The 21,047-nt window shown below is 43.7% G+C and overlaps 1 protein-coding gene and 1 long non-coding RNA gene across 7 annotated transcripts in view; one reads left to right on the top strand and one right to left on the bottom strand.

Annotated features, from left to right (window-relative positions):
- Positions 1–6,106, top strand: part of LOC138850471 (uncharacterized) — a 34,549-nt gene extending 28,443 nt beyond the window's left edge. The window contains exon 2 of the long non-coding RNA XR_016210352.1: positions 5,697–6,106. This is a non-coding gene — a long non-coding RNA (uncharacterized LOC138850471). The remainder of the gene's footprint in view (positions 1–5,696) is intronic.
- Positions 656–21,047, bottom strand: part of TOR1AIP1 (torsin 1A interacting protein 1) — a 39,486-nt gene continuing 19,094 nt past the window's right edge. For 2 of the 6 annotated variants that reach the window (XM_017345538.4, XM_051858263.3), the window contains 8 exons: positions 19,059–19,100; positions 18,163–18,249; positions 12,427–12,483; positions 10,059–10,100; positions 9,535–9,603; positions 5,973–6,017; positions 5,559–5,621; positions 656–3,033 (listed from right to left, as the gene is read on the bottom strand). In XM_017345538.4, coding sequence (XP_017201027.3) covers positions 2,249–3,033; positions 5,559–5,621; positions 5,973–6,017; positions 9,535–9,603; positions 10,059–10,100; positions 12,427–12,483; positions 18,163–18,249; positions 19,059–19,100 — 1,190 coding nt within the window. In that variant the 3' untranslated portion in view covers positions 656–2,248. The remainder of the gene's footprint in view (positions 3,034–5,558; positions 5,622–5,972; positions 6,018–9,534; positions 9,604–10,058; positions 10,101–12,426; positions 12,484–18,162; positions 18,250–19,058; positions 19,101–21,047) is intronic. The other 4 variants (XM_051858264.3, XM_051858266.3, XM_051858262.3 and 1 more) reach the window with 3 other exon arrangements.

The raw sequence follows: 21,047 nt of genomic DNA, 5'->3' as shown, positions 1-21,047 counted from the left end.
TAAGTATATGTCTGATGTTAAAATTTCAGGAAAAGGGATGATTAGGAAAAAAAAATCTAATGAGGCTCTTTTGGAAGGCAATGAAGCAAAATAAGGAAACACTGCTGTAGATTCAATTGCCAAGTCAGAAATACCGAAGTTAACTCCATCTTTAATTTAAAGTCCTGGCAAAAATCTTGGCTTCTCCATTTTTTTTTTAAAGATTTATTTTATTTATTTCAAAGACTGAGTTACAGAAAGAGGTAGAGACAGAGGTCTTCCATCCGCTGGTTCACCCCCCAGGTGGCCACAATGGCTGGAGCTGTGCCGATCCAAGCCAGGAGCCAGGAGCTTCTTCTGGGTCTCCCACATAGGGGCAGGGGCCCAAGGACTTGGGCCATCTTCTGCTGCTTTCCCAGGCCACAGCAGAGAGCTGGATCGGAAGAGGAGCAGCTGGGACTAGAACCAGCGCCCATATAGGATGCTGACACTTCAGGCCAGGGCTTTAACCCACTGTACCACAGTGCCGGCCTGGCTCTTCCAGTTCTAACCAATGTACTTGAGAATGGCTCCAATTCTCTGGCTTTTAGTCAAAGCCATTAAAATTTTCAGGTGTAAAGAAAACATTTGGATTAAACAAAGAAAAAAGTTTAAACATTGTTTATAATACACAGAGTACAAACCAAGAAAGTAAATTTATTTAAATTACTAAAATAGCTTTTAAAGTCATTTACAGATCAGCTACTGCAATTATTTTTCCTGAAAGATAGAAGTAACATATTATTTTAAAATTATTTGGGTTAGTGAGACATTTAATAAAAACATTTGTTTCTCTGTATAATATATATATATATAAAATAAGCCTTTTCAAAAACTCCTGTTTTATAATCCTCTATAAAACAAATCAGATGATCTGACTTCTGATAGGAACAAACTACAATCAGGGATATCAATTTACAAAAACTGGTAATTCTCAGTGGCAAAACTTAGCCCATTATCTATTACCAGTTGTGAGACCCTCAGAGGGTAAATGAGGAAGCTCTAATACTTTAAAAAGAATATTTTCATTTGAGGGTCTATGGCTAATGACAAAATGAGGCAGACTGAGACTGAAAAGATTTTAAGAAAACCAAAGCAGTTGACAGATGAGAAAGCTCACTTATGGAAGCCAAGTTACAACTAAAATACTGTAACAGTACAGAAATAGTTTTACCATTCTTTTTCTGTGGTAAGGTCACTATGTTTGTGGCTTGAGGCACTCAACAGAATTTGTCATGTGCATAGTACATCTTTGTTTGCTACGGAGTGTGATTAAAGGAGGCTGCGCAGGAAATTAACATCTGTCTTCAGCAGCCCAGGAATAGCTGGTGAAGAAAGTTTAAATTCCTGAAACTACATTTCTTAATGCAAAGCAATAGCTTCAGGGTAAGTACAAAGTAAACTGCTCGGGATTTACCCACTTTTCAGAGCCAAATAAGCAAATATATTAAGCCTTGTGATACACAGGCTTTGAGAAACCTCGAAAGGTCTAGGACATTCTTGAAGGGGTGGGGAGGAGAGGGGAGAGAGAAAAGGCTGTGTAACAAACAAGCCCCAGCAGAACTGGCTGAGGGAGGAGTTCAGACACCTGTGCTGACCATCCTACCTCAGGGGCTTACTGTAACATGTCTTCCTGCAAATCCACCCCCACCCTTCCCCAGGTCACCACTTCTCTCTCCCTTTGCTGCCGCCGCCTCTCTACCCTTCAAAAACAAAGCGGAAAATAGAATCCACACACACACACACGCACACACACACATGACCTTTCATTACACTTGTTCCTATAAGCAGAAGCTGACTGAGGAACTCATGTCTGAATGACCCTAAAAGGAAACATAATGGGAAAACCCTCGGTTACATTTAGGGAGCTGCCTTACTAATAATAATTCAACAAAACTCCGTGAGCAATCCAAGTTAAAGGAATAGGCTGATTCCCCAGAAGGAAGCCTCATCCCTCCCACGGGCCACCCCCGGCAGCTCGGCAGGAGCGCTCGGTGGGCCGCGTGTGGCCAGACCTGCATCCCCTGACCCCGCTCTCAGCGTCAGCAGGGAGTGCCTCTCAAATAACCGATCGTGAGCTGGCTGGACACATGACTTAGATGTCCCATGTTTACAGAGGACTTCACCTCCTCAAAGGAAACCAGCGGTTTCACACAGAGCTTTGCACTTGGCGTCTGGTCAGCAGGCCCGCCAGCTCTCAGGCTCAGGCGCGCCTTCCTCCTCTCGACCCTCACAGGCAGGCGCCCCCTCGGAGGGCGGTCTCGGGCTGCACGGGCAGGACCAGGTGCGAGATGCGGCTCCAGAGTCCGTTCAGCTTGTCTGCGTCCATATCATTGTAGGCGCTGGGTGTGTCCGAGCTGGTGAACTTGGCTCTGAGGAAATCCCGCACTTTCTCCTCGACCTCCTTCAAGCCGGGGCTGGTGCCCAGCGTCTCCTCCTCCAGCAGGACGGTGAGGACTAGCGCCACGTCCTTGAAGGCCGCGTTCTCGTGGTCACAGTACTTGTAGAAGATGAGGGTGGCGCCCGCGGGCAGCGACTCGAAGCGGTGCACCACGGCCGCGTTCCGGCCGTTCCTGAAGCCCTCGCTCAGCTCCCGGTCCACCTCCTGCTTGACGGCGTCGCTGTCGCGGGCGGCCTGGCCGGCGCCGTCGATGCGGATGGCGCGGACGCTGCGGAAGGCCGAGTAGGCGTCGGCGATGCGCTCGCCCAGGCAGCGCAGGGCCGGCTCGGCGTCGCGGGCGGCGGCCAGCAGCAGGATGGCGGGCTGCGGCCGCGGCCGCGAGGCGTTGAGGTGCCGCTCCAGCAGCGTCTGGCTCCTCCTCCAGAGCGCCTCGTCCTGGCCCCGGTAGCTGCGCTTCAGCTGCTGCATCTGCGCCTGGAACTGCCGCACCGCGGCGGCCTCGGGCGCGGGCGCCGGCGCGGGCCAGAGCCACAGAGCCGCGCAGGCCAGAGCCGCCAGCAGGGCCAGCAGGCCGCAGCACCACTTCCTCCCTTCCCGCGCCGGTCCGCTCGCTTCTGCCGAGACAAAGGCGCCCGTAACTACCGGTTCCCCAGGCTCCGGGACCTCAGACACCCGCCTCCCCGGCGTGAAGAGGGAGACAGGCCCGAGGAGCACACTTTATAAAGCAAAACGATCACTGCCACTGCTGACAGCTGGGGAGGTCAATAGTACTAAAAGTCACTATAAAATTTTTAATTTAGAAAATCAGTAGTTCATACGGTTTACTATCCAAGGCAGAATATTTCTGAAGTAAGCAAAGGGGATAAAGAAAAGGCTGTAATAAAAGTGAACATTTCCACGCATATTTGAGTCTTCAAAACGTTTGTGGAAAGTGTACATTATAAAAAAATGAGGCAAGGATTTATTTTGCCTCAAAATAAAACTTCCCTTTTAATTAAATTTTCTATGAACTTTCTGAAGTACCCTCATAACAGCTAGCTGTTCCTTATATTAACTGCACTAATGCCTACCTTTTTGTGATATGCAAATTAACACCGGTAAAATTTAGCTTCCAACTCATTCCTAATTATTGATGATAATATCAATTTATATTAATTTAGTACTTTTCAGTTTATAAAACTATTTCATAGAATCAGTTTATATTATGATAGTAACAATAACACTTTTACACCTGTTGCTGATTGCCTGAGGGTATTTGTACTAGAGCTCTTTCTGGGGACGGTCAGTTTTAATTAATGTCCCCATTCCCTCGTTAAATCCCAGTCCCGGAGTACTACCACCTCAGTACTCTGTGTGAAGAACTGGGAAGCAGACAGAGTACTTCCGCTGCATAGCACAGTACAAAGGCTGTCGTAAGTAAAAGAACTTTGTGCACCTGAGCTGCAAACCGACTCTGTGCTTTTCTCACGCAATACCATTTTCACCTGACAGAGCAAGTCAGACTTGGGTATTTGCTACACACTTCTTTTTAAATGAACAAATTAAGCTTATTACTTCTGGGAAAACAACTGGCAACGGACTTAACATTCAAGTTTTCAAGTAAATATTAGGCCTCTGGAAATATAAATTTGCCACTGTGAGTTTGGTAGCTCCAAACACTTAAAAGCTTTTTTTTTGACGGGCAGAGTTAGACAGTGAGATAGAGAGACAGAGAGAAAGGCCTTCCTTCCGTTGGCTCACCCCCCAAATGGCTGCTACGGTTGGTGTGCTGCGCCAATCTGAAGCCAGGAGCCAGGTGCTTCTTCCTGGTCTCCCATGGGGTGCAGGGCCCAAGCACTTGGGCCATCCTCCACTGCCTTCCCGGGCCACAGCAGAGAGCTGGCCTGGAAGAGGGGCAACTAGGACAGAATCCGGCGCCGCAGGCGGAGGATTAGCCTGGTGAGCCGTGGCGCCGGCCTCACTTAAAAGCTTTTTTAAAGTCTTAAGATTGCTGGCAGTATTAACAAATGTGATCTTTTACATTATGTTATGAAGGTGTCAGCACTGGGAAGATCTATATATATTAGTGAACCAGTATTACCCAAATGTCCAGTGCATGATACTCCATTCAAAGTATAATAAAGATGAATTAATTTTAATGTAATAGAGTACAAGTAAGTTCACTGGTATACCTTCATACTTCAAAATAACATTGAACAAATATCACTTGTGGGTTTCAGAGATTATCAGAGAGTATCTACAATTATCTGAAAAGGGTATTAAATTCTTCATATTTGTATGGAGTTGATTTTCTGAAGATATGTCAGCCAAAACAATATTTTGTAACAGGCTGAATATGCAGAAGCAAATTTCAGAATTCAGAGAGGACCAGTGCTATGGCGCAGCAGGTAAAGCCACCACCTGCAGTGCCAGCATCCCATACGGCTGCCTATTTGAGTCCTGGCTGCTCCTCTTCTGACCCAGCTCTCTGGTTAAGGCCTGGAAAAACATCCAAAGACAGTCCAAGTGCTTGGGGCCCTGCACCCAAGTGGGAGACCTGGAAGAAGCTCTTGGCTATGGCTACTGCGGCCATTTGGGGAATGAACCAGCAGATGGAAGACCCCTCTCTCTATCTCTGTCTCTCTTTGTAACTGCCTTTCAAATAAATAAAATAATTCTTAAAAAAAAAAAAAAAAGAAAGAAAGAACATAGGGACACTTTATTAATTCAGGTATTAAAGAGTTCTAATAAAACACAAAATAACCTGTCATTCTTTTTACAAAAGCATTAAAAAACTTAATAAACATTAAAAATGTTTCTCAACTTGAATTCCTAAGTAAATGCAGATGGGTATAATGTATATATTTTTTAACAAAAAAAGATCTTTGGGCTACTTTACTAGTACAAAGTGGTATCTGAGACCAAACTTTGAGATTAACTGCTAATTTTCTTAGTACACATTTTCAGGATAACAGGATTAGCAAATTAAAGGAATCTGTCCCAAGGCTTTACAGAAGTAAGGCTTCCAATCCAGTTAAAGCACCTTTAGTTTTGGTCTCTGGACAAGCAAAGGAGAAAACCAGATGTTGTTTCATAGTTTACTGTTCAACTATGGACCACCAATTTTAGAGACTCATTCAATAAAAACTGACAAACTTACGCTGGCTGGAGGCTACCGGGGATTGGTTTCTGAATCCAAGCTCTGACTTCTGAATCCTGTTATCTAATGAAAGGAGAAATAAAAAGACGGTTAACGTAAACGTAGGTTTCACAGTTTCCGTGTTTGTTTCCACTGCAGGAAGAAGACACAAGCAGCACGAAGAGAAAGTGGAGACCAGCCGGAAGCAGCAGAGGAGCGTGCCCGTGAGGCTGCCGCTCCGAGACGCAGCCTGCTCCCCGCAGAGTTAGGCTCCGCGTGCCGCGCTCTGATACGAAGCATACACTTCAGACTCAGTTGTGAAGAAGCGCTCATGTACTTCAGCCAGTATTACTTAATGGGACAGGTAAACTTCTGGGACGAAGTTAAGAGGACGAAGGAGATCAGCACACCGTAATACAAGGAAACATATTGTACCGTCTGAAACACGGCCATATTCCGCACTGTTGCCTGGTGAAGATGCTGGAGAGGGGAAAGGGATAAAATGTGGATTATGGATTACTGAGCCTTCTGGATAAGATGTTTTGATATAAAATTCAATTTTTATGTGATCTGAAGATGAATTTTATTTCTTTGAAAGGCAGAATGACAGAGAGAAAGGGAGTGACAGAGACAAAAAGAGATCTTCCATCCCTAACAAGGGCTACAACGAAGCCAGGAGCCAGGACTCCATCTAGGTCTCCCATGAGTGGCAGGGACCAGTATTTCTGCCTCTTAAACACATAAAATCTTAAAAAAAAAAAAAAAAAAAAGTGTCCCGGCCATTTCTTTTCCTCTGCATCCTTCGTAGTAGCAGACTTTAACATGTAAGCAAGGGGCCTGCATTGTGGTGCAGTGGGTTCAGTCACTGCCTGTGACTCTGGCATTCCACATTGGAGTGTGGCTTTGAGATTCTACTTCTCTCCTTCCAATACAGCTCCCTGCTAATATGCTTGGGAAGACAGTGGAAAATAGCCCAAGCACTTGGGTCCCTGCAACCCACGTGGGAGATCAGGATGGAGTTCTGGGCTCCTGGCTTCAGCCGGCCTGGCCTGGTCCAGCCCAGGCTGTTGCAGCCATCTAGAGAGTGAACCTAGATGACAGATCTCTTTCTGTCTCTCCTTCTCTGTCACTCTGCCTTTCAAATAAATAAATCTAAAACAAAAAAATCTCAATGGGAGGAAAGGGATGGCAAGAGATAGGGTTCTGAATCAGAGGCTGAGTTATCCTATGTGTATGGCTACATTTACCAGTACCGCCTTGTGTCATTTGCCTGGAGTTCCGTAACTTTTTTTTTAAGCTTTATTTGTTTGAAAGGCAGAGTTGGGGGGCCGGCGCTGTGGCGCAGTGGGTTAACGCCCTGGCCTGAAGCGCTGGCATCCCATATGGGCACCGGTTTGAGACCCGGCTGCTCCACTACCTGTCCAGCTGTCTGCTATGGCCCGGGAAGGCAGTAGAAGATGGCCCAAGTCCTTGGGCCCCTGCACCCATGTGGGAGACCCGGAAGAAGCTCCTGGCTCCAGATTGGCGCAGCTCTGGCCGTTGCAGCCATTTGGGGAGTGAACCATCAAATGAAAGACCTCTCTCTCTCTCTGCCTCTCCTCTCTCTGTGTAACTCTGACTTTGAAATAAATAATCTTAAAAAAAAAATAATTTCTATATAAAAAAAAAAAAAAAGGAAAGGCGGAGTTGGAAAGAGAGACAGACAGAGAGGTCTTCCATCTGCTGATTCAGTCCCCAGCTGGCTGCAGTGGCTGGGCTGCACTAACCTGAAGCTGCCAGGAACTTTTTCTGGGTCTTCCACATGGTTGCAGGGGCCCAAGTACTTGGGCCATCTTCTGCTGCTTTCCCAGGTGCATTAGTAGGGAGCTGGATCGGAAGAGGAGCAGCTGGGACTCAAACCAGTGCCCATATGAGATGCCAGCACTGCAGGTGGTGGCTTTGTTGCCCTCTAGTCCACAGTGCCAGACCCAGTTTCATAACTTTTGTATATATGTGATCTGCCTGGAGTTTATCAATAGCTTTCATTTGAGAAACACTGCATAAAACAAGAATAATAAAATTACTACCACTGGGGTATAGCGGGTCAAGCCTCCTTTCTGTAGTGCTGGCATCCCATATGGGCGCTGGTTCCAGTCCCAGCTGCTCCTCTTCCGATCCAGCTCCCTGCTAACACGACTGGAAAGCAGTGGAAGACGACTCAAGTGTTTGCATCCATGCACACATATGGGAGACCAGGAAGAAGCTCTGGGCTCCTGGTTTTGGTCTGGACCCACCCTGGCTATTGCGGCCTTTTGGGAAATGAACCAGCAGATGGTTCTCTCTTCTCCTTCCCTCTCACCCTGTAACTCTGGCTTTCAAACAAAATAAATAAATCTTATGAAAAAAAAAAAAAAGCACCACAAAGATATAAAAATACTTTTTGCTCATATGACAACACCCCAAGTAAGAAAATGACATCAATCCTAACTCTAAGAGACATATTCTTTTTTAATCACTAGTTTTTAGCTTAGGAAACTTTATTAAGAAGCTTCTAAGTTAGGCCACCAAAGTTACAACTGTATTGCTAAAAAAAAAAAAAGGACCTATAAAATCTAACCACACAAAACATCCCAAACCTATCAGATGTTTACCTTGAATATCTCTCTACATGGCTGCAAAGATCAAATGACATAATGCATGTGAAAATGCTGAAGTGCTATTTTGTGTGATGATACTCGTGATGACTAGCAAAAGTCAGATCACCTGATTTATGAGGGCTATAAAACAGGAATTTTTGAAAAGGCTTATTTTATACATACATATCATACAGAGAAACAAATGTTTGTGACAACACTGACCCAAATAATTTTCAAATATGCTACTTAGGTCTTTCAGGAAAAAAACTGTAGTAGCTGATCTGTAAATGTCTTTAAAATTAGCTATTTTAGTAATTTGTGGCTGGTGCTGTGGCATAACAAGTCAAACTGCCGCCTGCAATGACAGCATTTCATGTGGGTGCCGGTTCAAGTTCAACTCCCTACTAACGGCCTGGGAAAGCAGCAGATAACGGCCCAAGTCCTTTGGCCTCTGTACCCATGTGGGAGACCCGGATAAAACTCCTGGCTTCGGCCTGGTCTAGCCCTGACGGCTGTGGCCATTTAGGGAGTGAACCACAGGATGGAAGATTTCTCTGTCGCGCCCTCTCTCTCTCTAGCTTTGCTTTTCAGATAAAAAAATAAATCTACAAAAAAATTAGCTATTTTAGTAATTTAAATAAATTTACTTTCTTAGTTGTACTCTGTTATAAACTTCATATTTAAACTCTTTTTCTTTGATTAATCCAAGTGTTTTCTTTATATCTTAACAATTTTAGTGACTTTGGCTAAAAGAAACAAAGCCAAAGAATTGGAGCCATTCACAAGTTCATTGGTTAGAAATGGAAAAGCCATGATTTTCTTTCTCATGCAAGGACTTTTCATTATGAAGATAAGGTTAATTTAGGTATTTCTGGCTTGGTAAATGACATCACTACAGCAGTGTATCTTGTTTTTCTTTATAACCTTCAAAAAGAGTCTCCAAATGGTTATTTTAAAAAGTCTGCTAATAACAAAAAGCAGGTATTGTAAAAAAGTGGAATTTTCTATCCTACACAGACTGCAATGCTGCTAGAACTGACAGCTTGTCACATTTAGACCCATCATTACGCACTGTCTCACACCACTGTTCACAAAGGGTCTTCAGAAAGTTCACTGGAAAATGAAAATTACAAAAAATCTCTGCATGGATTTCACACCAAAATAAACTTCTCTGTTAATTTCATTTTCCATGAAGTTTCTGAAGTACCTTCCTACATTCTATACCCAGTCCTATGTTACCTATCCAAGGAAATGGAAATCCCTAAACTGGTAATCACAGTCACCCTTCATCTGTAAAATCACAAGTGACCTAAATGCATATCAAAGCACTCAATGTTTCTGTATGTGAGGAAATCAAGAAAAACAGCAAATGAGCTACTTACTTTGCATCCCAACCCTCATTCTTAAGGTTTGTTCGCCCCATTCCTGAGGGTTTTTTTGATATCCCGAGCCTAGAGCAAATGCATATATCAAAATATCATTTCATATACTTTGAAAGTTAACATATTATATTCTTGTGTTATATATCTATCAGGAAGTCTAAATAAAGTAGGAGAGGAAAACAATGAAAGCAATAGTTTGAGAAGTAAAAGATAATTTCAAGGGAGTGTATCAGTAAGGATTGAATCACTTTTTATAACAAAACAGGTAGCAAAACAAATGCATCGCCACCCAACAGAAAAAACTGTGTGTAAGTCCTGTGCAGGGGTCTATGAGAATGACTTGGAGGAAAAGTTCACCACCACCTCTTGCCCAGAGCAATTACCACATGCAGTACCGATGTGTGTCAGAGAAGAAAAGCAAAGAGGGTAAGATGACTTAAAATTCCAACAGGATCTTTTGTTGGCAGCGTAACGTGGGGTTGGAACTGACCGCTTGAAGAGAGGGGCAGCCACTAACCACTTACTCAGCACTGCAGGCTGCTTGTCACGGGCTCTGACATCTCCACCTGAGGCAGGAGACAGGGGTAAGGTCAGAAACACTCGGAATAGAAACAAAAAATAGGCTATACAGACACTGCTCACTACTGCAGATACCAAACACATACAAAAAGTCAAACCCTTCTCTCACCAATCCCAAACATAAACACTAAATGTATGTATTCCCCTTCCTAAACTTTAAAATGACCAGCAAGTGGACAATAACAAGGACTCAGTTTTAGGATCATTACCATCAAAATAATGACAATGTGTTATATGTTTACCAGGTGTCAAATGTAAATTTACTTAGTTCCTATGCTTTATGTGTGGGAGATACTATCATTATCTTTTTTACAAACTCGTAATTTTATCAAGGTCATGTATCTGAAAGTAGTTGAGATACATGTACAGGCAGTCCATACTAAATATCATGCCATATAGAACAGTATGTAATATATATGTAAATTTGTGGACATTACAAAGTAGCTATGCAGAAATGTTATTTCAAGTTCTTTAATGGTATTTAAGGATAATGCTAAAATGGTACAATGGAATAATTAGAAAATAACATTTAAAAATTACAAAAAAGTAGATGTTCAAATTATCTTTGAAGAAGTAAATTATTTTTACCCACTCTTGATTAAGTATCAACGGAAATTTATTTTTTCTGAATTCAAATGAAATACATGCTATCTATAAAAAGGTACCATTCTAGGAATGCATAACATAAAATTCATGAATGTTTGTTAAGTACCTACTATGTTCAAAACACTAAGTGTTAGGGATACCATGATATTAAAATATGTATTTTTGGGGGGGCTGGCGCTGTGGTGCAGCGGGTTGAGGCCCTGGCCTGAAGCACCAGCATCCCATGTGGGTGCCAATTCTAGTCCCGCTGTTCTACTTCTGATCTGGCTCTCTGCTGTGGCCTGGGAAAGCAGTAGAGGATGGCCCAAGTCCTCGGGTCCCTGCACCTATGTGGGAGATGCAGAAGTTCCTGGCTCCTGGCTTCGGATTGGTGCAGCTCTGGCCATTGTGGCCATCTGGGGAGTGAACCAGTGGATGGAAGACCTCTCTCTCTTTGCCTCTCCTCTCTCTGTGTAACTCTGACTTTCAAGTATAATAAATAAATCTTTGAAAAAAAAAATAAGTAACTCATATTCTAGGACTTGATTTAAAAATGTAATGCCAGAAAAATCCTAAAAGTATTATTTTGCTTAACCTAAGAAACATACATCTACTGTAGATAATTTCAAAATACCAAAAATAATGAACTAAAACAAAAAATGTCACTAATGATTTTATCATCCTGAACAAATCACTGCTGGCACTCAGTACATTTCTTCCCAATCACTTCAAACTTTTTATGTATTTGTTTACTTGACAGGCAGAGACAGAAGTCTCAGCAAAGTTGTAAGACTTTTGTAATGAATACTCACATGCCTACCACTTGGTTTACCATCCATTTTTTTACTACATGTGCTTTATGATTTATTCATTCTTGCACACTTTTTCAAGAGTTACAATCACATACACAAAACATTTTATAACTACTAGAGTATGCCTATATAGGTAGGCTCAAACCACTACACTAGCCAATCTAAAAGCAATCATACATTTATAGTGCAAACAAAGACACTGAACAAATCACAGAAAACGGTCTTGTTTTGTAAATGGAAACTAAGGTTTGTAATATAAAATAACTCGAAACAAATTAGAGAGGTAGGGAGATAATAAACGAGGTTGTGCATGTATAAATTTCACTTATATTAAATTGCAAAAGAGGATCTTCAAAAATAGAAACAGAAGAGGCTGGTATTGTGGCACAGTAGGTTAAGTGCCTGCCACATGGGAATGCCGATTTGAGTCACGCCTGCTCTGCTTCAGATCCAGTTCCCTGCTAATGGGCCTGGGAAAGTGGCAGCTGATGGCCTAAGCACCTAGACCCCTGCCACCCACGTGGGACAACTGGATGTGGTTTGGGCTCCTGGCTTCGATCGGCAATATTGCAGTCATCGGGGGAAGAAACCAGCAGATAGAAGATCATTTGCTGAATTTCTCTCTCTTTCCTTCCATCTCTCTCATTCTGCCTGTCAAATGAATAAATCAATCTAAAAACAAACAAACAAACAAACCCACCCCAGAAGCAGGCATTTGGCTTAACAGTTTAGACACAGGTTAAGATGCTTGTAATCCCATTTCCAAGTGCCGGGTCTGAGTCCTGGCTCTGTTTCAAGACCAGTGATGGGACTCTTGCCTGGCTCTTGAATGAAGTAAAGGAAGTAAAACTCTGAGAAAGTGAGAGCAGTGCTTGACCAGGCCTATGGATACTCCGGTTAACACGTCTGTACGTACTTTGTGGTGACTGCCAAAATGACTCTGGATGATGACCAGATGATCTGGTGGTGTGATCTAAAAACAAGCAAAACATGTACTATAAATCATGACTTTAAAAATGCACATTTTATAAGAGAACAATGAATATTTAGTCAAAAGAGCAAAAATAGATAAATCCTAGGGAATCTAATACTTCAGCACATAATTTACCAAAAAACAGTGATTTTTAAAGAACCATATTTTATCTAAAAATCAATTATATCTTGCCTTTTTTAAGATTTTATTTGAAAGGTTGAGTTATAGAAAAGAGAGAGAGAGAGATCTTCCATCTGCTGGTTCATTCCCCAAATGGCCACACCAGCCAGGACTGGGCCATGCTGGAGCCAGGAGCCAGGAGCTTTATCTGGGTCTCCCACATGGGTGCAGGGGCCCAAAGACTTGAGCCATCCTCCACTGCTTTCCCAGTGCATCAGTGGAGCAGCTGGGCCTTAAACCAGCACTCACTGAGATGCCAGTGCCATGGGCAGCAGTTCAATCCCACAGTGCCATACTGCCAGCCCCCTAACTTCTTCATTTAAAACAGTTTTATTTATTTATTTATTTATTTGAAAGGCAGAGAGCCAGAGAGAGAGAGACAGAAAGATCTCCCACTGCCATTCAACTCTTCAAATGTCTGCAAAAGTTGGGACTAGAGCAGGCCAAAGCCACGAGCCAGGAACAAGATCTGGGTCTTCCAATGAGCGGCAGTGACACAACCGTTCAAGTCTTTAGGTGCTGCCTCCCAGGATGTGCATTAGAAGGAAGCTGCAATTGGTAGCAGAGCGGGGACGTGAACCCAGGGATGCGGATGTGGGAGTAGGAATCTCTAATAGCATCCTAACACTGCGCCAGCCACCAACCCTCCTCCAACTATTCTGTCAAGAAAACCTGTAAGATACGGAACATGGGCATGAGCTAAGGAAATAATGAAATACTTGAGTTGGGGATAGTTTTTCAAAGTGTATAACAATAGGTCTTCTTGAAACCATTAATACCCATTTTTGCCTTAAAATTTTTTTCTCTCAAGTAGGTAATACATTATGTGCTTTAGTCTACTCTTAAAAACATTTTTTTGGGGGACTGGCATTGTGGTAAAAGGAGTTAAGACTTCCCAAATGAGCACTGGGTTGAGTCCTGGCTGCTCCACTTCCAATTTGGCTCCCTGCTAATACATCTGGGAAAGCACTGGAAGATGGCCCAAGTGCTTGGGCCCCTGCACCCATGTGGGAGACCTGGATGAAGCTCCTGGCTCCTGATTCCTGGCTTCGGTGTGGTGTGTTCTAGCCCAGCCACTGTGGCCATCTGAGGAGTGAACCAGAAGATGGAGATCTGTCTCTGTAACTCTTTCAAATAAATAAATAAATCTTAAAAAATAAAAACCAACAAAAAAACCAAAAAAATTTTTTCCATATAAAATAATTTAAAATTACATTTGTTTAGAAGTGATGAGACTGTTGTTTTGGAAACCGCATTTGACACATAAAGTATGGTGGCTAAAACTTTTTGACAATGTATTTATTTCTATTGCTAAAAATATTTTTGGGGAGCATTTGGTTCAGTGGTTAGACAGCACTTGGATGCCTGGGTCCCGTACATGAATTCCTGGGTTTGTGTCCCAGTTCTGCTGCAGCGCACCTTGCTAACGCACATCCTGGTGATGGCCCAGGTACTTGGGTCCCCGTCACCCATTTGGGAGACCTGGATTGGGTTCCAGCTCCTGGCTTGGGCTTACCCCAGCCCTAGCTGTTGCCAGAATTTGAGGAACTATCTCTGTCTCTATGCAGTGAAAATATATAAAGCTAAAAAGCATTTTTTATCATCAATCCCTGAAGCATTTTTCTAGCAATACTATATATATATATACACATATATACATACACACACACACATATATATGCACTTAGAAATAATGTATTAACTAATGTGTTATGTGTATGTATATTGTAAAGCAAAAATATACATGTAAAATGAATGAAATAAAAAATAAGTGCATATGAAATTTGGACACTTTCTTTCTACATTCCTATGGATTGTCTTATATCTCTTTAGTGAAGACTGGCCCAGAACAAACCTAGGAAACTAGTATTCTTCTTAATATTTCTCAATATTTTGTTCTTGAGCTAGAGTTTTCTTTTGCATTTGGGTATGTATGCTTCAAAAGGGCACAAGGACTTACTAGAATTCTAAAAAGACACAGGACCTGGGATTTATGTAGTTCCAAATAGCTATATGCTGGCAGCAATGGTAGCTAATTCTTGGCTACATGAATAGTTTACTTGGTATCTAACTTTTTAGAGCTTCAGGTACACATATATGAAACTAATGACAGGCCGGCGCCGCGGCTCACTAGGCTAATCCTCCGCCTAGCGGCGCCGGCACACCGGGTTCTAGTCCCGGTCGGGGCGCCGGATTCTGTCCCGGTTGCCCCTCTTCCAGGCCAGCCCTCTGCTGTGGCCAGGGAGTACAGTGGAGGATGGCCCAGGTGCTTGGGCCCTGCACCCCATGGGAGACCAGGAAAAGCACCTGGCTCCTGGCTCCTGCCATCGGATCAGCGCAGTGCGCCGGCCGCAGCGCGCCGGCCGTGGCGGCCATTGGAGGGTGAACCAACGGCAAAAGGAAGACCTTTCTCTCTGTCTCTCTCTCTCACTGTCCACTCTGCCTGTAAAAAATAAAAAAAAAAAAAAGAAACTAATGACAGCACTTAATTTGAGTGTCTACCATGTGCCAGACTTTCTAAAGGCTTTGGATACATGAGATAATGACCCAGATGGGAGACTGAGGAACGTGGAAGACAGGCAGTTATCTGAGGGTGTGTACCTGGCAAGTGCGGCACTGGGACCCAGCGTGTGGCTCCAGAGCTCTTAGTCATGCTCAGGTGCTGCATTTCTCCTTGTCAGGATTTCGTATCCGCAAAGAAGGGGGAAAGGATGGGTGGGACGTGCTCAGATACCAAATGCCCATAAACCAGCGTCTGGGCTTATTCTGAGAGTGGAATAATGAAGTACACTCAGGAATTCCAGGAAGGCTCAAGGGATGGGGAGGGGGCAGGGAAGAGTTACTTTTCCACAGGACTAAAACATAAAGTTACTCATTTGGCACTGCCTAAAACCTCCATTACAACGTGGTGCCTGACGGATGTTCGAGGGCGTGTCTGCAGCTGCTGCGGTTAAGCCACATAAGATTGGACCACCGGCAGGGATAGGTCTGCTTTGGTCCTGGACACGTGCACAGTGCGTGATCCCTATACTTTGCTTAAGGTGCCCCTGTGCGTGGTCCACCCACGCCTGCGTGACCTTTTCGCTGATTGGCTCCCCTGCTGCGCATGTCCTTCGTAAGCTTTATAAGCCTGCACACTTCCTCAATAAAGTAGTTGCTGCTTCGACAGAATTCACAGGTGCTTGCTGTGTTCTTCACCCGTCGACCTTACCCTTCCCATTCACCTTGTCGGGGAGTGCTTGTATTGTTCCCTGCTGGTCAGGGGCCAGCCTCAGGCTTAAGACCCCAACAGTTACTCATTATGGGGTTTATAAATTGCCCAGAGGGGCCAGCACTGTGGCGTAGTGGGTATAGCTGCCGCTCGCAGTGCCAGCACCCCATTTGGGCACCAGTTCTTGTCCCGGCTGCTCCACTTCCAATCCAGCTCTCTTCTTATAGCCTGGGAAAGCAGTGGAAGATGGCCCAAGTCCTTGGGCCCCTGCACCCACTAGGAGACCCGGAAAAAGCTCCTGGCTCCTGGCTTTGGATCAGCTCAGCTCTGCCCGTTGTGGCCAATTGGGGAGTGAACCAGCAGATGGAAGACCTCTCTTTCTCTCTCTCTCTGCCTCTCCTTCTCTAACTCTTCCAAATAAATAAATAAATCTTTAAAAAAAAATTGCCCAGAATGCTCTTAAGCCCCAAATAGGTATTTTTTTTTTTAAAGATTAATGTCCTTATTTGAAGGGCAGAATTACAGAGAAAGAGGGAGAGATGGAGACACACACACATAGAGATTTTTTTCCACTGATTTATTTCCCAAAATGGCTACAATAACTAGGACTGGGCCAGTCCAGGCCTGGAACTCCATCCAGATCTCCCATGTAATTGGGGCATCTTGTACTACTTTCCCAGGCATATTAGCAGGAGGCTGGATCAGAAGTGGAGCAGCTGGGACTCACACAGGTGCACATATGGGATGCCGGTGTCACCGGTGGTAGTTTAACCCACTCTGCCACAATGCCAGCCCCCAAATTAGTATGTTTTTCTCTGAGACATCACATTGCCTACTCGAGCACTGGTTGGAGTGCTGGCTACTCTGCTTCTGATCCAGCTTTCTGCTAATGCATCTGGGAAGGCAGCTGATGACGGCCTAAATGCTTGTGTTCTGCCACCCATGTTGCTGTTCCTGAGCGAGTGCAAACAAAGGAGCAGCACACACTGATACAATCTGATGGTCCTTTATTGCCGGTGGTGGAGAGTGGGCTCGTGCCCCAGAGCTCTTAACCCCAAGGCCCAAAGCAACAGGGTTTATAAAGGCGGAAAACCACAAAATCGGGAGGAATACATGGTTACTGGGGTCAAGCTGACCTAAAGCCTATGAGAAACTATATCAATTATACTCTTAACAATTTCAACTATAATCTTGACATTAATCCAGCTCTCGGCTTAAATCCTATGTAGGACATAGATAAATTACATTTTTATCATTAACCCAGGTGCAGCCTATCCGCTTCCAAGCTTGAACGATCATGCTAGGGGGTTTCTATGCTTTGCCAAGTGTGACGTAGTAAACTGCTATTGTCTGACTGTTTTAGATCACAGTTTCAGACCAGAGACTCATGGTGGGAGAGGGAAGGTGCTTTCCCAGAATGGAGTCTCAGGTGCTCCAAAATGGAGTTCCTACTGTCAAGGTGTTACTTCAATGTGCGAGGGCCAGATGGGTTCCAGACTCTTGGCTTCAGCCTGGCCAGGGCTGGCTGTTGTTGGCATCTGGGGAGTGACCCAGCAGATGGAAGGTCAGTCTCTCTCTGTAAAAGTGTAACTCTGCCTTTCAAATAAATCTTAAAGAACTTCCTAAAAATAAGTAACAATTCTGATAGTGTGATGAGTCTCACTTGCAATATGATCAGTTTCTCTACAAAATTAAAACATGCAACTATTCTTTGGAGAATACAAATATCTAATATTCCCTAAATATCAAAGTAGGTGAAAAGTGTTTTCTTTCTTTAGATAGTACATGACATCTCATGGTCTGTTTAGTTATTATTCAGCCATGTGAAACAGACAAGGAATGACTTTGATAATCAAAAGCAAAGTTTGTACGTTTTTAACAATTTTTTTGTTTGAGAGAGAGACACCCAGAGAGGGGGGTGTTCCCTACCTGCTGGCTCATTGCCAAAGTGCCTGCAATGGTTACAGCCTAGCCAGGAGCTAGGAACTCAAACACATGCAAGGCAGGAGCCCAATTCCTGAGCCATCACTGCTGCCTCCCAGGTTCTGCACTGGCAGGAAATCAGGATCAGGATCTGGAGTCGGATTAACCCAGGCATTCTGATACGGGATGCAGGAATCTTAACTGCTAGCCCAAATGCCTATCCTTAACAAATTAGTTAAAAAACAAAAACAAAAACAAAAACCTGGAAGTATTTTTCTCAAAAAGAAAATTTAAAGAGTACCTTTCTATTTTACCTAAAGGTTAGCTCCTATGAGAAGAGTCATACATACAGAAAGCAGTATTACCTCCAGAGTCAACAGAATCCCCGGATCTGACCTTGACAGTGGTGACATCGCTGAAAGAGCTCTCCTGATCGTCATCTTCAGTTTCTCCTACAGAGAAGCCAACAATATATCACGGTAGTCGTTATTCTAGTGCTCAAAACACTGGAATTAAACAAGCAATTCAACAAAATGAAGACGTTTAGAAGATCAGCTAGAGAACTGCTGCTTATTTACTATGCTCGCTGTTTTGAATCACAAAGTCCTAAATGAGTTAAAAGTAGCTCGACTGTTCTGTGTTCTCTGGGGCACATGACTATCTCCTCAACAAATACTCAGAGTTGTAGCTAACAGACTATCAGGGATTTAATACAGAGTAAAACTGAACACATGAGCATTCAACAGTGCAACAATTCTACTCCATGGGGGAGGGAACCACTTAGTAACTAAATCTAGACCAGAGCAGTGGGGACTGTATGTGTGCTGCTAAATGTGCACTTTGGGGAGGGTAGTGTACACACACACACACACACACAAACATTTCAGTATGGAGGTGACTAATCTCGGATTGTACAGGCTCAACAGTGGACTAAAATCTACTCTTGTACTTTTCAAACATAGACTGGTTATAAAAATTTGGAAAAGTTCTCATTTTAATACCACAATCAAAGGACATCACATGTCCCAAACAAAAAACACCAGCTTTGTTAAACTGAACTCAGATAAAAGCTTAAAATTCAGAAAGGCTGTCCTTCAGTCTACCTGCTATATTCTGTTTTATTCGTTCAGGTAAGTATAAACTTTTTTTCTGAAGCAAAAGATACCATTTTCTGCTCTCACTTCCTATGTACCTACCAAAATAGCTTCTTACACAAAGAAAAATACTTATAATATACTGCATGATACTTAAAAAGAAATACCTTCTTCAGAGAAATTGACCTTTGGTTGGATAATGGTGGCTTCTAGAAGAGAAAAACAAACATGTTGTATAAAACATCAAAAGTTAAAGCTTATTTATGAATGAGTAACTTTTCTATTAAATAATAGTAACTTATTTATTTATAAATAAGAGTAATTTATGAAAATGAACACCAAGACACAGTAAATAAACTCTATTAAATCATGAAGAATCTACTTCCTTCTATCTCAAAAATAAGCCCAACACAAACTAGAATCAATTTCCCATCAGTCGCACGTCTGTGCGTGCAGTGACACATACTCCATCCCCTGGCGCTGGCATTCTCACTCTACTTGCCAGGCTGCCCACACTCAGTGCGAAGCCTGACTCACCCTGCTGAACTGACAGATCAGTTCTCTAGTGCCCTGTGCAGCCAGAGAGGAAGTCAGGTCAGACACCCTCTCTAGTTCCAGTAGGCCCGTACACATCACTGTTTCTCAGGGCAACTGACAATTTGAACAGAGATAAACGAGCAGAAAACGTCAACTCTTAAATGCAGTATGTTTACTCGGGCTTTGCTAACCCCAACCCCTTTAACATAAAATAAAGGGCGATATGCCAAAACGCGAGCATTGCGTAACTACACTGAAACATTGCTGAGTGATCAAACGGGGACAAGTCTATGGTCCAGACTGCTCCAAAAAGCTGAGGATGTCTCTTTTCAGCTTCCATCTCTACTTAGTTTTAACTTCTATTTGCTCTTTAAAAGGGGGCATAAGTTGTCAGTACCACAACGGAGCAACCCACGCCAAACAGAGTGACTGGGAGGCTGTGTGAGCGCGTGCTGAGAGCACAAAGCCTATCTGCACGTGCAAACACTCCAGGTAAGGGGTGGCACTGTGGCGCAGCAGGGCAAGCCGCCACTGTGACACTGGCGCACCATACTGGAGTCAGGGCTCAAGTCCTGGCCACCCTGCTTCCAATCCAAGCTAATCTGCCAGCGCTCCGGGGAAACAGCAGACAATGGCGCCAGTGTGTCGGTCCCGTCCCTGCTCTCTTGGATGGAGTTACTGGTTTCCGGCTTCAGCCTAGCCCAGGCCTGGCTGCGGTGGTCATTTGGGGGAGTGAACCAGTGGATGAAAAAGCTCTCTGTAATCCCTGTCACTCTGCCTTTCAGATTAAAAAAAAAAAAAAATCCTTAAAAATTTCTGAGTCATTTCTATGAAGATATCTCAGTCTTACAAATGAGTAATCACCAACTCCTGCAATGAGTTCCTGTAGCCAGTGAGGTTTATTTCAACACAGCCCTGTGGACTTCCCCTTGCCCAGCCCTCTCCGGTGTGCCTTTGCAACACTACAGCACATACAACCCAGACTGCAATCCCCCACTATTCCCAAATAAACTCTTTGTTTCAGTATCATTGTGATAATGCTTCAGTTTTATATCATTCATTTCTTTACTAATATAGCATGCAAACAGAAGCTTTAAAAAAGTCAGTCATCATCTTACTAAGTCCAAAATACAACTTTGTAGATGCTAGTTTTCAAAAACATCTTCATGTAAGTTATCTGATTCCATTTGGGGGGCGGGGTGTGAACCAACGGAAGGAAGACCCTTCTCTCTGTCTCTCCCTGTCTAACTCTGCCTGTCAAAAAAAAAAAAAAAAAAAGTTATCTGATATCCTTAACATCATTGAGGAAATTTTGCAGGACCAGCGATGTGGCACAGTGGGTTAAACTGCTGCATGCAATGCTGGCAGCCATATGGGCGCCAGTTCAAGTCCTAGGTGCTCCACTTCTGATCTAGCTCCCCACTAATGTGCCTAGGAAAGAAGCAGAGAACAGCCCACGAGCTTGGGCCCCTGCACCCATGTAGGAGACCCAGAAGAGGCTCCTGGCTCCTGGCTTCAGCCTGGCACAGCTCCAGCTGTTGCAGTCATTTGGGGAGTGAACCAGCAGATCTCTCTCTCTCTCTCTCTCTCTAAGTTGGCCTTTTAAATAAAAATAAAAA

Source organism: Oryctolagus cuniculus, chromosome 7 (assembly GCF_051225735.1).
Source record: "Oryctolagus cuniculus isolate XC-2025 breed Fujian yellow rabbit chromosome 7, ASM5122573v1, whole genome shotgun sequence".
Lineage (NCBI taxonomy): Eukaryota > Metazoa > Chordata > Mammalia > Lagomorpha > Leporidae > Oryctolagus > Oryctolagus cuniculus.
This window is presented reverse-complemented; position numbering and strand designations above follow the sequence as displayed.